Here is a 16,400-nt window from a genome sequence, read left to right as displayed (position 1 = left end):
TGAGAAGTTTATTATTTGTTAAACAGAGTATGCCTATGGGTAATTTCATTCTCAAATGAACATAGTTGCTCTGTGAAGGCCTCAGAGAATGATTAGAAGACATTTGCGAAGAAGCAGCATCACAAAGACTAAGGGACACATCAGAAATGTCAGGGAATAAAAGTTATGAAGCAGTTTAAAGCAGAGTTATGTTAGAAAAACAATGTTTCATATTTTAAACATATCACAGGGGAACATTTAATAGAGTAAGGCACAATTGATCATACATGCCCATGAACTGAACTGAACTGAATAATTTATTTTATTATAAATTTTATTAGAACATGTACAATAAAGGTGTGTAATTCCGCAAGGCGCACAACCGTAAGGCAGAAGACCTAAAACAGCTCCATTACTCTGTTTAAATTACTACTTCTCTTTTTCTTTCTTCAAATTTAAATCCACAGCTATCTGTACATGTAAATAAATTAAGAGCGATCACAACATGTAAAACACACGGTGTAAATGAAATAAGTATACTTTTGTCTAACCTCTTATCTGTGGAGCTGGAGGCCTGGTTCATCTCACTGTTGGAAATAAAGTTGCGAATTTCAGAGAAGTACGAGTCCTCCTTCTCGTCTAAAAGTGCGTGATTGTCTGGCTCGGAGTTTGGAGAGGAGATGGTGGTTCCTAGGTTGGAAAGCATCCCGGACTGCTGGCTGACTGTGACGGAAAAAAGAAAAAAAAATTCATGTTCAAAGGTAAAACTAAGAAGTTTGACAAAGAAAAGAAACAGCTGCTGAAGAAATGTGTAATTCGTTTAAAAAATGTCAGTGTGAAAGCCTTAGTATATTTTGCCAGAAGGAAATACGATATTTTTAACGAGGAACGCCATTTTCAATCTGAAAAAAACAACTATTTCAAAAGGCTTATAAAATTATATAACATTGTTCTATTCCAGTTTTACACTCTTATTGGGCAACAATGGTTGAGATACAGCAAATAGAAGTATAAGTTATTATGATCCTTAAAAACTGATCAATGCTTACTAGCTTCATGTAAACTTGGTCAAAGTGGTAAAAGCTCGTTGCATTGTCTCCTTTCAGGTTGTCATATTAACCACATATTAAATCATGTGTAATTTAGATGTTAACGCAAACAGGCATTTGCTCCTTTCATAATGTTTGTATTCCTTCTATAATCAGTGGCATACCACCACACTACACAGCAAGCCCCTCTTTCAATAGGTTTTACCCATTTCAAATCATTCAAACATTTATCTGGGTGATGATTTTAAATTTCTGCACATGTTATGGTGAGCCATTTATCATTCGAAACCTTTAGCCAAGCGGTCCCTGTTTACTAACTACTTTCAACGTGCTTTGCCTCGGTTTTGTCAGAGAAGCAGCCGCAGATGTGGCAGCCTCACCAGGAATGTTCTCGTGCTCGTGCTTCTTGAGATGGCGGTCGAGGTTGGTTTGCTGACCGAAGCAGCGGTTGCACAGGTGACACTTGAAGGGTTTTTCCTTGTTGTGGATGTTGCGGACGTGACGCTGAAGGTTCGAGGAGATGCTGAATGAGCGGTCACAGTATTTACACCTGCCAAAGACCAACAGAGTCATTGAAATACAGGTTAGAGGTGCAGCAGCGCGATCGGGACGCTTCATTCAAATGATGCAGTCAGAATTGTTACTGTCATTTTTATAAATGTATCTGCTTAGGTGGGAAGGGAATAAAACAAACAGTAAATTGTTCTTGTTTCAGACATAAGATTTACGGTTTTAGATAAATAATGTGTTTAAAGTAAAAAATGGATCATTTCTAAAAGAAGGGTATTTGAAGAATAAGAATACTCTAAACCATGAGCTAAAACTATATGAAAAATAAGAAAACAGAAACAACAACAATAAATAGATAAAAAATAGAAACCTGTAGGGCTGCTCCCCTGTGTGTGTCCGCAAGTGCCTGGTGAGGTTTGCTGAGCGGGGGAAAATCTTCCCACAGTACCTGAAGGGAAGGATGGATATTGAAGGCACATTATCATTATAAAAGAGTTAATCTTTACCTTCATAACCAGCGCAACATCCATGGTGTACTAACCTGCAAGCATAACGTTCCTTGCCCTTTCGAAGGATTGCTTCTGAGAGGGAAGGTGGTGGTGAGCGGAAATTGAACAGTGGATGGGTTGGGTGTTGCAGCGTATTGGGCGGCATGTCCAGTTTTAGGGCACCAAAACTCTCCAGCTTCTCTGTCATATTTTCCATGGCTGACATCTGAAATATGTCAAAAGAATATGTTTTTTTTTTTTTTAATGCATTCAGTTGGATGCTATTTTGTATTTGGCTCAACGCCCATGAATAATGTATAGTAGATCATTACATGCATATTTATGATAAATTTTACACCAGGATTTTTTGATGTGAGATTCCATGTTCAGTTAATGTCTTTCCTGTTCATAAACCTTTAAGCTGTTATCACATTTTCATGGGAAAGCCAATTAGACAGAAGACACAACATGGAGGTGATGATCCTTCTGTATGGAAGATGAACTGAGAACAGAACTGAGAATGTGAGGTTTTTACCATTAAATACCAAAGCCAAAAGCAGTCCAGACTGAAATTACAAAAATGGGCACAAGTTCATCTGAACTTGTGCAGGTGAACAAGTTCAGTCTTTTGTGTCCCTTTTAAGCCATTCCCAACTCCATGACCAATTAAAAATCTAAACTGACAATTTAACTATGTATCTTTTGTCATCCCTTGTTTGTATTTGTTAAAGTTGCAGAGCAAGTTTCTGAAATCAATTGTGTGTCACCTAGCAACTAACTCACAAAACAGGTTAAGTGAACTTTAGACCATGTCTGTTTAAAAATGTGGTCAGTGTGGTCATTGCCTAATTTGTAAAAGTGCCTTCTTGTGGTCAAACAATAATACTGCTGGTAGCAGTCAATATACAGGAGATGCAGAGTAACATATGGGTAGAACCAAGTTTTCCCTTTATACAGGAGACTGATGTCCTGGTTAAAACTAGGCAGTTAGCAACCAAGTTATAATAACTAATAAACACATGAAAGAGTTATGTACCTGAAGCATTGCCAAGGGTATAATATTGTTGTTTCTAAAGACCACTAACCCAACTGACTTAAGCGCCCCTTCTCCTTTGAATCAATTTAAACCAGTGTTTTGTTCTTTACCTCTTACTTTTTGTGACAAAGCTGCTGTTTTAGACTAGCAAACTAGCAAACAATATAGTTTGTGATACCCCCTGCTGATAGCTGCTTTCCTTCCCCCTAGAAGCCTGCAAACAAAAGAGGCCAGCCACGTAGAAGTTTATTTGCCAAAACAGGCTTACATCCTTCCTTTTATTAGTGAATATGGGATGGGAGAGACACGGGGACAGACACTCCGTCGCTATGTGTTTATTCGTAGTCTGAGAAACGGGTATAGGGGGTGTGGGGAGATTCCGTCATGCGACTGAATTAGAGGTGGCATTGTGTTTGGATCGCTGGGAGGATCACAGCTGGGACACTCCCATATGAGAAGTTTTTACATGGAGGCCTGTGAAAACATTTTATCAGGGGTATAGCAATAAATTACAAGGCGATGTATTCAAATGGGAGCCAGGGAAATCCCTGTTGTAGACTTAAATCGTAATCCCACAGGAATAGCAATTTGCTCGCAAATTTAATCAAGAGCAGTACATTTATAGTACGTGTAAATATATATGGATCTATCTGGATATTTACGAGATGAGAGTATTGCAAAGTCATGCTTAATAGAGGACACAGATTTCCAGGTCAGATTAAACTGCTTCCCCAATGAGAGGCCCCTATTCTCCTGGACACAAACACAGGATGTCCTTGATGGACACAGTGCTATTATCTAGCCAGCCAGCCAGTCACTGAGAAAAACTCCTGAAGGGTATTGACTTATTGGCTGGCCTTTGGACTCTCAGTACATAAAACAATGCCACGAATAACAGTGGCATGGCCAACTGAGGCAATCTGTTCAATTCAAGCGGGTATTTTACTTTATTAATAATATTATCATTCTTTGTAATCAAGATTTGTAGAGGTGGGGAAGGTCTTGAGACAGTCAAACAATGTTGCTGATTATCAAAGGACGTGCTATAACACACCGTGTCTTCTGAGAAAAAAAAAAACAAAAACGTGAAGTTGACAAAGTACACAGGCGCCATTTGGTAAACAAAGGAAGAAATCACAGAACCCTTGAGAAAATACATGAGCACAGAGGAGTGACGGAGCAAAGGGGCTTATTAATTCAGGTTCTGTGTTGTGGGAGGCAGAAGCTCAGTATTTCAATGTAATTCAAGTTAAACACCTTCTTATTTAAGACACAATATAAAATAAATAAAAGTTAATCCCTTCCAGGAACAATATGTTCATTTGTAACATGTTTAGGCCATTTGCTTGCTTTGATGTCAGCGTGTTGAAATCTCTCTCTCCAATAAGGTACGTACAACATATTGAGTCTAGTTTACCTGTGGATGGAAGAGTGGTGGGGAGGGCCTCAGGATCTTCTCCTTCAGAGCTCCAACCGGATCAAGTAGCTTCCTCTTCTCCACCCTGCTGGACCAACAACAAGGCAGAGGGTTACGTACCAAGGTCAGAGTTTCCTTAATGTCTTTAAACCTGACATCAAGTTCTACCTTGTTGATTATGTGGAAATGTTAGGTCCTGGTCTAATTGGGGCTGAAATACCTGTAGATGGGATCCATGAAGAATGCGGAGGGCTTGGCATAGTGCAGTGGCGGAGGCTGATGCGGCTGTGCCTGCGGCTGCTGGTGCTGGGTTATGGAGGGTTGGTGCAATGACTGCGAGTGAGGATGAAGGAATCCCACCGAGGTTTCGTCTTTATGGGAGATCACCTTGCCGGTGCCAAAGATATGATTCTTTCGATTTTGGGGCTCAACTGGCAGGCCGTTGTGACCACTTCGATTTCTGCTGCCAATGCTGAGGTCCAGTGGCTGCTCTTCATTGTTAGATATCACTACAGGACCACTGCTGTTCCCAGTGCTGCTTGGGTTGGATGGGTTTGTTGGAGCGGGAGGAGTTAACTTGACCTCCTTGGGTTTCGTTGTGAGATCAAAAGGTGACTCTGTGGTGGGAGCAGGAGCTGTGGGGGAACTTGAAACCATCTTGTGCAGCTGTTCACGAGGGGATTTGGGCTCTGCCTTCAGGAATATGCTAGGATTGAGAGTGCCTCGATCAGCGCCGAAAGGGTAAAGGGAGTTGTGGAAGTTGGGTAGAAACTGAAAGGGAAACATGGAATGGTAGGGCAGTGGACCCATCTTTTTCTCCTGATGAAGTCCCATCAAAGCAGGACCGAAATATTTCTCAGCAATGTTAGCAATTGCTTTAATGGAATCGGTGGTGACTGCATTTGCATTTGTGGTTGTAGGAGGCAGGGCTTGCTCATCGGGTGGAGGAAAGAAGGAGTGCTGGGATGAAGCAGGATGAAAAGGGCGATCTATAGAAAGTGTTCCTGAACTAGACACTGCTGATATCAATGCGCTACTTGAGTCCTCTAGCTGGTTTCCATCTTGACTCGACACAGTGCCAGACGGCTTCCTCCTTTTACCACTCCTCTCACGTTCACTATCACCTTCGCTCTCCAGGTCAGAACCGTCACCTGAAACAGTACCAGTGGTGGTGTCCAAATCTGTTCCACTTGTGGTATTAACATCTTCAAGGTCACTTCCATCCGACATGTCTGCCAGTTTAGATTTAGGTTTAGTTTCTCCACTAGAAGACAAATCAAACTTACTGTCCTTTTCCTTGTCTTCCAGTGGACTCAAACCACTAATGCCGTTGCTGTTTGTGGAGTTGACAAGTGACAATGGTGGGGCATCTAAGGGGCTCCGAGGGAGCTTAACCTCCTGACTGCTGCCTGCTAGTGGGCTCTTTAATAAAGGACTGGGAGGTAATAAAGGTGGCCGTGGATAAAGCGTAGGGGGAAAGATACCTGGGAACCCATGTGGGAGGGACGGGAAGCCATGAGGTCCTGTGGAGAAGGGCAAGCCGGCATGAGGGTGAGGTCTCGAGGGAAAGTAGTCAGTGAAGCCTAAACCTGACTGGTTCAGTCCAGATAGGTGGGGATGGTGGGACTTGGCTTTAGCCATGATGGGGCTAGAGCTCATGGCAATTCCAGGGGTGAACATCCCAGCTGGAGTGCCGTAATGATTTTTGCCCTCGCAAAAGCGCCGATGCTTGTTGAGGGAGGAGGTAGTGCTGAATAACTGCCCACAGTCCTTACACTTGATCTGGGTACGACAGTCAGCATGCATTCTCTTGTGACGGCAGAGGTTGGAGAACTGGGTGTAGGATTTGTGGCACACCTCACCTGGGGACGCAAAAAGACGTAGCCCATCAGGGCCTGGTTAAACCCATTTTAACACTGTCTCTAACTATGCATACCAAATCAATAGCATACAACACAGACTACAGATGCAACACTAACAACAAATTGTAGTTTTTTTAGTTTGTTTTGTACAGCATCAGTCACTTGGCGTGTCTTATTTCCAATTAATAAAAAATATGTATCAAACAGATTATAAAAAGATGCAAATATGTAATAACTACATGATTGGAACCTTAATCCCTTATTTTGCTCTTGATTATAACTATTCATGACCTAGGCTGACATAGATTTAAGACGATATTTGAATATTGCCTTGTTTCTTCTGACTGGACTTAATATTAGTATTTTGGAGACCCAGTCAGAGACTTTGATCTAATACAGAATATCTGGGAGGAAGTTCAGGATTAGAGGCTTTCCAACTTCAAACACATGGAGCTCATCACCAGAGATAAATTAAGAAAACATAGAGGAAACCTGGGAAAAGCTGGTCAGCGTTTATATTAAGGGTTTTATTTCTGCAATGCTGACAAAGATTTTCATGCTTAAGTGTAAGAAAGTCTACAACATGACTTTAAAGATTGTTCACCTAAAAAAAGAAAAGTAGTTCATGTTATTTTCAACCACTGATTCATTTAACGTCCAACAAACGTTAAATAAAAAAAAAACTTGCTTCAGAAATAAAAGTTGATTAAATGAGATTAAGTAATTACAAAACCTCTAATCAAATTGATATTTGTTGAAGGAGACAATCCAAATGAAAAACAATAGTGTCACCAGCTGATATCCAACACTATTACATATGTAAACAACTCAGTTAAATCCCAACACATATGAAATCCCAGGGCCTTTACGATTGGGTCGCAAGTTGTACATTAAGACCCACAGACCATATGGGGATGATCTATTAAAATATAAGGGGAAAAAAAGTGTAAAATAAATTAACTATTAGAAATTTTGATATATGCCATAAGCTCTTACTTACAGATAAAAGGTTTGACACTGCTGTGGATGTGCTTATGCTGTTTGAGTCCTGACGAGGTGGCAAAGGTCTTGCCACATTCAGGACACGTGTGAGCCCGCGCTCCCACGTGCTGGGAGCGGATGTGCCGCTGAAGGTTACTGGGATCTGTGAACACCTGAAAATGCAAAATAAGAGCATGACAACACAATGTTTGCCATCGCCGAAGCCACAAAATATGTATATCCATTGAAATATGGCTTGCTGTCTGAATGACCAAAAACTGTGTATAGTACAATAAAGATTTAGCTCAAACAGGTCAAAACAGAAAAAAAAAGCCTGTGTGTCCAGTGCACAACTTACGTGCCGGGTATGCTGTACCTTATCACAGTTTTCACACTCAAAGCGCTTGCCACTGTCATGAGACATCTGGTGGCGGATGAGGTTCGATTTCCAGTTGAAGGCTTTGGGACACTGGTCACACTTGTACTCCCTCTCCTCTGTGTGGACTATCATGTGTTGCCCCAGACTTTAGTTTAAAAAAAAAATAACAAGGATTTGAATGCATCAGATGTGCAATATATGTTTTTTTCTGAAAAAAATAAAATAAAATAAAAAAAGAAGAGCATTCTGTGCACCTGTACTCGTTTGGGAAGATCTTTTCGCAGTCCTTGCACTCGTGGATGGGCTCATCGCTGTCCTCCCGCTCCTGTTTGAAGTCCTCTCTCAGCGCATCAAAGATGGATCCTGCACTCGAGCAGGAGTACTTCTGATGCCGTCGCAACTCAAGGGTTGAGGAGAACAGCTCATCGCAGTCTTCACAGCGGTACATTTGCTCGTCTGCAAAAGCACATTTAGACAGACATTTTCAGATACAATTTAAAAATGTAACCGTAATCAAATCTGAAGTATGAAGTGGTAGGATTTCTTTTTCCAGATTCCTTTTTTCTACTGAAATACAACAGTAGAGTGTACAGACTCGTGTTATATTAAAAGCTTTTCTGCATGTCATTTTATAAATTACTGAAACATACATTTTTTTTTATATTTATAAAGAATAAATATGAAATCTATTTGTTTCTGGGTTTATGCAAGTGCTTGGCTGTGCACAAAGTACCAGCGTTTAGTACCTATCGAGGCTCTCAAGGATCCGAAAAAAAAGTATCTATTTCCACCTTTAAAAATTGCTCTCGTTACTCATCAAGAAACCTATGCTGTTTTGCGCTTTAGTTACAGCTAAACAAACTTGTTTTTCCCAAAAGGTAAATGTAAACAATCCTGCAATTGACAGCTACATAAAATGGAAATCAATTACCAGTAAAATGTGGGCTTCATTAACACACTTAATTACTCATTGAACTAAGTGTTCGCCTCAGACTGCAAGGGTAATAGCACGCAGGGGAAACAATGGGGGCAGGTCTTCCTCTTCCATGCTGATAACCTTTACAATACTTCTCACAGGCAAGGTCAAACACATAAAACCTAGACCACCTTTCTCAACAGCCAATTCCTGAGTCGGACGCCAAGTTCAACAGACAGAAAGCCCAGCGGAGGGACTTTGTGCATGGACGTGTGAATGCGTGCGCGAGCCTTTGCTCCTGTGAACATTTTCCAAAGTGAGCCGCGAGGAGCGGAGTGTAAGCAGGGCCGCGGCGGCGCCAGCCCAGTGGTGATTTCAGCGTCAACCTGCCATGCCTTCTTTGCCATGACACCGAGCACCCGCTGCCCACGTCGCCCCTCAACCCCCTTTTCCCTTTCCTCCAATATGCCACACGCACTCATCCATCAGTTCAAGCCCTGCTAAATGAGTTTATCCAAAATGACTTACAGTGCATGGCTCACCTGCTTTCTACTCCATGTGACCGTTTATCCAGCTGGAACTTCTTGGAAACATTAAAAGAGCATTAGAGCACCGACATCCAGTGTTTCTAACCTTCACGAGATGCATGAGTGACCGTCTGGTCAATGGAGCATTACGCCAAGCTCAAACGCCACACTAACTAGCTCGCTTCTGACACTGATGTGTGCATGTACACCTTAAAGAATGGATATAAAAACGCCTCACCGTTTAGGTGATTTCAGAGTGGAAAATGTTGAAAAAACATGACTGGCGTCCACTCGCGTTAGACTTTGGAGGATCTTAATAGGTGGAAAAGCTTCTGTTTATGTTAAAGGTAGTGAAACAGGCGCTCTGGTAAAAGCAACACAAGTGTCCATTGTGAGAGCGGGTCTGTGTGTCAGAATAGGCATAAACAAAGGCGTTTGCTCGGTGCATATCAGTGTACATGTGTTTTTTCAGTTAGTCTGCTGTGTGCGAGTGGGCTGGGGTGGGATTGGGGTGGTGGAGGTTATAAAGTGGAGACTAATAGCTCTCTGGGAGACGAAGGGAGGCACAATTATGTGCAGTTTAGCAGCTAATCTGGGAGCATGGGTGAGGTCTCGGGGGACTCCTCAAGTCCTTTACTTCAAATTCCTTCTTCGATAAGCCAGACGCAGAGAGCAGGGCTGCACTGCCAGGCGCTGCCTTTCTGTCTCAGTCACACAAACAAGGGGAGACCAGAACACAGAACGTCTTGGAAGGTGGACTTTGTCTGTGTCCTCCTTCTAGTTGTCTCAAACTGATATATTGTTTCAGCTTCAATCCTTCTCTCACACCAATACACAAAGCCATAGGTTTTAGCTTTTATGCACATATTTTGGCAGGCTGCCTCATTCTTATATCTTGTATTCTGTCTGTACACACACACACACACACACACACACACACACACACACACACACACACACACACACACACACACACACACACACACACACACACACACACACNCACACACACACACACACACACACACACACATACAGACACAGATGAAAAGAACAAATATCTATGCCCACTTAATCTTTGACCTCCACTTAAAGCACACCGGTTTCCCTCTTTACAACAATCAAACTGTTTTGAGTCGTTATTTCCCTCACTTAATTTGGCAACGACGTCTCTGTACGTCACGGAGACATGGAAACTTAATGAGCTGCAGAACATCTTACAAACATCCTGTTCTCCCTTCAGCAAAGCGATGTAAAATCATTGATGAGTAAAAGGTGTCTTTTCTTTTAAAATCCAAAAAAACCCAAAACAAAACAATGTTACCTGACAACAGCGCTTCACTACAATAAGTCCAAGATGTTCAAAGAGGAAGAAAAAAGGCCAAGTTCTACACCAAATAAAGCGGTCTAAATTAGATTATGAGAGAAAGTACTGGACATGTTTACTCTGATGCACAGCACAGTTCAAAGGAATGGCAAGATCTAAAGGGACATCAAGACAAAAATATAAGGGAATATCAGGATTTTCTTTTCACAACTTACAATTTATGTCGGAAATGAAGTCTAAATAAAAAGTAGAGATGATTGTATTTTTGAAATCATAATAAAAACAAAATGTTGTAACATAAGCAATTATAAGCTTGATTCAATAACTAAATGCAGTGTGTGTCCATAGCACACAGAAGAAACAGAACGAGAGAACATAAATACACCATAAGCAGCAAAAAATGATTTATTGCAAAGGTTTGGCTCAACCTGTTGATTGGATTTTTTTTTTGAGGGATTAAAGGCTACAAGCTGCAAGTTTAAAACAATTTAAATGTAAAACTGTGCTTTAGTTTCAGCTTTTATTGAAAAAAAAATCTTATAGAAAACATAAATAATCATGTTTCATTGTAAAATTGCTGTATTAATTTATAGCACTTCTTTGGTTTGAAGTTATGAAGGCCTCAGTGAGGTACTGAGAAGGTTTGCAGTAAAACCCAACGTCGTCAGCAATTCAGTAGCTTATAATCGGTTCACACTTTGATACAGTAAATTTTCAATGTATCCCAGAAAACAAATAAAAAGGACTGGAACGTGCATTAGAGTGATCATTTATTGCAGTTTATGCTGTCTTTTCAGTATTGGGCCTGTAAATTAATATTGGCCAATTTTATTGTAATACTGCAGTAGTACAGTAGTTAGCTGTACAGTCCTGATGTTTTAATGTTTGTTAGTTTGACTTTAATTTGACTAAAAACTGAGATACTATGTTTTCAGAGAGATGTACAACACAATTCTTATCATTCATAATATTATTGTCACTATCATTAACAAAAATTTCACATGAAATAATAGATATTTTGTATTTATTGTAATTATTACGTAATGCAGGTATCAGATGTAAAGACATAATGGATAGTTTCACCAAACATGATTGGATCAGAATTGAAGCCGTCCTGAATAAATGCTTTTATTACTTCTCCCTCTCTGTTTTTGTTTAAAAAGTGTTTCACAATGTGGTTTCGATATGCGGCGCTACCGAACAGGCAGGTTCCAATTTCACACAGGCTTTCCTTACAAAAAGAAAAAAAAAAAAAGGGTCAATTGACGCCCCAGTGTTCCGGCAGAGAGGTGAAGTTTTTTTTTTTTGTTTTTTTTTTTTGCAGTGCATTACAATAAAAGATCAGACCAGACCTCTCCATGTTCTGCCTGTTGTTATTTTAAATTAAAGTTCCTTTAAGTATAAGTGATTCATTAGTTTTTATCCCCATCATTGACATTAATTATTTTTTCAGAAATTCACATTGATTGAGGACAGAAGAATATTTTGGAAGGAGACAATGTGTGTTTTTTTTAAATATTTTTTTCCCTCTCTCTCCTTCTTTTTTGGTCCGTTAGGGAGTCGTGAAAGCAGCACAGGATGCGAGTTGGAGTTTGTTTAAAGTGTGCTCTAATGACGCGCATTAATCTTACCTTGTAGGTTGGGTGCCATGGATCCCTCGGGGAAAATCCCGTCCTTCATATACACCAGGAGCTCCTCCCCTGCTTCAATATCCCGAACAGCTTTATAATAAATCTAAGGAGAGGAGGGGGGATAAGGGGAAAAAAAACACAGAGGGAGACTTTAAGTTCCGGTCAAGATGAAATAAATGAAAAATACATTTCTGAAAATTATTTTTTTTTCTTTTCCTTTACCTGTTCCAATTTGCATATCAGCAAGATTAGACATCCCATTGAGGCAATTGTTTAATTTTTATCTTACTCGTTAGAAGAATAAAATGGAATAAATTGACTAAGCCGTTTTACTCCTGAAAAAACTAGATTTTCTGAAAAAAAATTAACAGATGATAAAATGTAGTTTTACCGCTAGAAAACAAATAAAATGTAAAAAAAAAAAAAAAAGAAGTCGACACTCATATTCATTCATAGATAAAAAGTGAGAAAAAAAACATAAGCCACAGATGTCAAGCTGAGAGAAGAGAGAGAGCACGTTACTTTAATATCAACGTATTAAATGCTGATTAAATTAATCGATCGAATTTGTTTTCGACATGCTCATTGTTATTACTAAAAGCATAAAAAAGAAGATGAAGAACGTCACAGACAAAGGCCGTTCTGATCCGAGGCCTTATTTCTTAGATCTACCAGGTGAAATAGTCTCACAGACTAATTGACAATTTCATAAAAATTACAAACATAACGAAAAATAATCATTCATGTGATATTATAAAAAGTAAAACAAATATACTACTTTTAAACAACACCGTATCCAATCACACATGCTGATTACAATGATTTTGACCACATGGGGGCGCTCTGCACCAAGTGAAACTGCAGCGCAGCAAGGCAGCCGAAAACTCCCCTTCATACACACACACATACACACACACACACACACGCACACACACACAGCACAAAGCTATATAGGTAACAGAGGCTGGACAACTCAACTCTCAAGTTTTAGTTCGTTTAACATAGAAAACAAAGAGAAGAAAATTATTATTATTATTATTATTATTATTATTATTATTATTATTATTATTAGGGCTTACTTCTTCTATTTCTTTTGTTTTTTTACAACACTTAGATAACACACACACACACACACATAATCTCTGCGGGAGCCTCGCGACGCGGTTTTCGGCCTGACCTTTCTTTTCTCCGTGAGACGAAAGAGTTGAGAAAGTTGCGCGGCGCTGCGGAGAGCCTCCAGCTGCAGTAGCACTTCAGTCCCGGAGGAGTTGGCGACGCAACCCATAGTAAGTTTACCGCAGAGGGAGAGTGGGAGAGCGAGAGAGGGAGAGGGAAAGGGGAGACAGAGCGGGACGCTGCTGCGGCTAGGGCCGGGAACAGCAGGTCGCGGGTCGGCCGGCGGCGCTGAGTTCGCTCGGTGTTGATTCCCTCCGGCTGGGTGGGTGAAGCCTCGACGCTCCTCTGCTGGGTTACTCTCTAATCTAGTCACCGAGCGCGTCTTTGATGATGATGATGATGATGAGCCTCTCTCTCTCTCTTTCTCTCTCTCTCTTTCTCTTTTACTCTCTCTCTGTTTCAGACTCCCTCCTCTCTCTCTCTCATTAGTGATTCCCCATTGCCCCTTGGTGCTCTCTCGGTTACCCGTCGGCCACTCCTCCTCGTCTTATCTCCAGCCAAAAGGATTGAGGGATCTGCGGCGCAGACCCCTCCCCGCATCTTCCAACTCAGTGGCCGCTTCGACCGCCTGATAAATCTGTTACTGATGTAAATAATGGATAAAGAAGCCCGACCAGACTTGAACTCACTCTATCAGGCATTCACACCAATAACACACACACTCACACGCACACACACGTTATGTAGGCCAGAAATGAAAAAGGCCTCTTTGCTATTCGAACTTTCTTTCCCAGGAGGCGATATTATTTCTCTCGCTTTCGGATCAGCTGTTCATAGAGGTATTGTGTCTTGAAACTCGATAAAATTATTTGGCATTGTAGATAAACAATTATTAACATTATTAACATTATTTTTTTTCCCCCAACAAAAGAATTTGTCTCCTACTTGAAACAATTATAATCATTTGCACATATTTCATTTTTCTCCAAATCAAACAAACAAACAAAAATAAATACTTGGCATTACTTAAATACTGTGATTACATAGATATTTTAAAACGAGCATTATTTGTAATTATTCTATAATATATCTTTGGCCCCATTTTTTTTTTTTTTTTTACAAAAACAAACAAAAGTGATTATTTAATAAAACGAGATGAAATGTAACATTTTATGAATTCCATCAAGCAAATTTCTTTCTTTTTTTAAAAACCTTTAGTGAATATTAAAAATCAAAAATAAATTACAATGTAAGCAAATATCAGGCTAGATTTTCCTTTAAATAAACACAGCCAGCTGCTAATCAAATGATCTCCATTATATATGCTTAATTTTTACTGTAATAAAACATATTGGAGCATGGACTTGTTTGGATTAAGACCTCAACCCTCTCTTGACTTCTTCCCTTCACTGTCCAGTGTTTAGGAGACAGATGCCTCATCGATCAATGCCAGCCCGTGGGGCCTGCAATAATCTCCTACTGTGGCCTCACACAAACACACACGCACACACGCGGACGCACACGCACACACACACACACACACACACACCCTCGCAACAGTCTGTACGAATTGATGGATCCATCCGAGGGTAGAAGGGCAGATCAAACAGCGCCAGAAAGGGCCTCCACTTCGAAACACAAAAGATGAAGGGTTGACAAGAAGGTGGACAAGGTTCATCTTCTCTTTAAAGCCCCATCAACTCTTAACCCAACACACACATACACACACACACGCAGACACACACACACACACACACACACACACACACACACACACACACACACACACACACACGCACACACGCACGCACCCACGCACACTAGTAGCACTCATTGCACTCTCTCAGGCGTATAAATCACTAAATGCAACTGGGCCTTATGCGGCCCCTGAATGGGCTCACTTGCACACCATGTTTTGTGCATCTATTTGGCATTCTGAGTAGATCTCAACTCATTCATTTGAAGCGAAACACACACACAATCACCTACACAATCGTAGGAAACTGTTAATTTCTTTTGTTTGTTTTGCCATCATTTAAAAGTGTGTGAATATTGCATGAGAATACAATTGCAAGCTGACTTAAGTGAGAAAAGTTGCTTGACATAAGTGTGTGGAAAATTGAGCAAATGCTCTCCCACCACATCCACGCAAACACGCATACACACACACACGCACGCACTAACCTTGCTGGAAATTTTTTTTCACAAACTCCGCATTGTTTCTTGCTCCACGAAACAATGCCAAATCACCACCTGATAAATATCTAAATGATGCATGATTGTGCACACGTGTGTTCCTATCTTACATCATTAATGACAAACAAATAAATTTGCAGCTTCCCTTTTAAAAGGCCACTGGCAGCGTTTGAAGTTGCTTTGTGCGCACATATTTCCATAAATCCTCATGCATTGTGCATGTCGATACAGGAAAAAAGAGAGAGAAAAAAAAGGGAAAATAAAAATTGCGGAATGGCCTCTTAAATTATATATTTTACCACTAAGTGGCTGCATGTACGTGAGTGTGTGCATGTGTGGTTGGGCTATGTTTGTAAATAAATTATAGGGTCATACCAGCAAGCCTCTATCCCAAGCAACTGGTCAGGCAAACAAAAGCAAAGCCTTTTCGATAAGAACAAACAAGTGCAAAACACATCAAAAAGCAATGGAGCACGTGGGCCCCTTTCTTTCGCCAATAATTCTCCACAATTTTCTCCGGTGCCCTGATTCTTTCTTTGACATTACGTGGCAATAACAGGGGGCACCGATGTGAAAATCTTTAAAGGATTAGGCGGGTTGGTGTTGCCAGCCTATTGGTGCTTGTCAATCTTGGGAGGCCCCAAGATTGCGTTCCGCCCCCCCCCCTCCCGGTCTCTTTTGCGTGGTCTCTTTTCTTCACTGGTCAGACTTTAGTGTCTAAGGCCTTAGTGGAAGCTCTGGCCTGTTCCCCCCGGTGTGTCACAGTGACAAGCGGCAGATCAAGACATGAAGACGGAGGGAAGTCAACAAGTAGCAGGCGACGAGAGGCTGCGACAGGAAGGGGAGTGAGCCATGTAGGCAGGGATTAGAAAACAAATAAGAGTGGAGTGACAGGAATGAAGGAACACAAAGCCAGGTCATATGGATTCATTTGGCTACTGTCATGCGGTTGTCACTTATTATTTTCCACTCTGTTGTCATATATA

The 16,400-nt window shown here is 40.8% G+C and overlaps 1 protein-coding gene across 8 annotated transcripts in view; it reads right to left on the bottom strand.

Annotated features, from left to right (window-relative positions):
- prdm16 (PR domain containing 16) overlaps nt 1–16,400 on the bottom strand; it is a 202,230-nt gene that overhangs the window by 9,492 nt on the left and 176,338 nt on the right. For 2 of the 8 annotated variants that reach the window (XM_017305896.1, XM_008414759.2), the window contains exons 5-14: nt 12,103–12,205; nt 7,956–8,157; nt 7,681–7,846; nt 7,342–7,495; nt 4,700–6,374; nt 4,480–4,567; nt 2,080–2,252; nt 1,909–1,986; nt 1,409–1,578; nt 531–702 (exon numbers count right to left, since the gene is read on the bottom strand). In XM_017305896.1, coding sequence (XP_017161385.1) covers nt 531–702; nt 1,409–1,578; nt 1,909–1,986; nt 2,080–2,252; nt 4,480–4,567; nt 4,700–6,374; nt 7,342–7,495; nt 7,681–7,846; nt 7,956–8,157; nt 12,103–12,205 — 2,981 coding nt within the window. Of the gene's footprint in view, nt 1–530; nt 703–1,408; nt 1,579–1,908; nt 1,987–2,079; nt 2,253–4,479; nt 4,568–4,699; nt 6,375–7,341; nt 7,496–7,680; nt 7,847–7,955; nt 8,158–12,102; nt 12,206–13,279; nt 13,917–16,400 lie in introns of those variants that run through there. The other 6 variants (XM_008414760.2, XM_008414753.2, XM_008414755.2 and 3 more) reach the window with 6 other exon arrangements.

This window comes from Poecilia reticulata, linkage group LG7, assembly GCF_000633615.1.
Source record: "Poecilia reticulata strain Guanapo linkage group LG7, Guppy_female_1.0+MT, whole genome shotgun sequence".
NCBI classification, from domain to species: Eukaryota; Metazoa; Chordata; class Actinopteri; order Cyprinodontiformes; family Poeciliidae; genus Poecilia; species Poecilia reticulata.
This window is presented reverse-complemented; position numbering and strand designations above follow the sequence as displayed.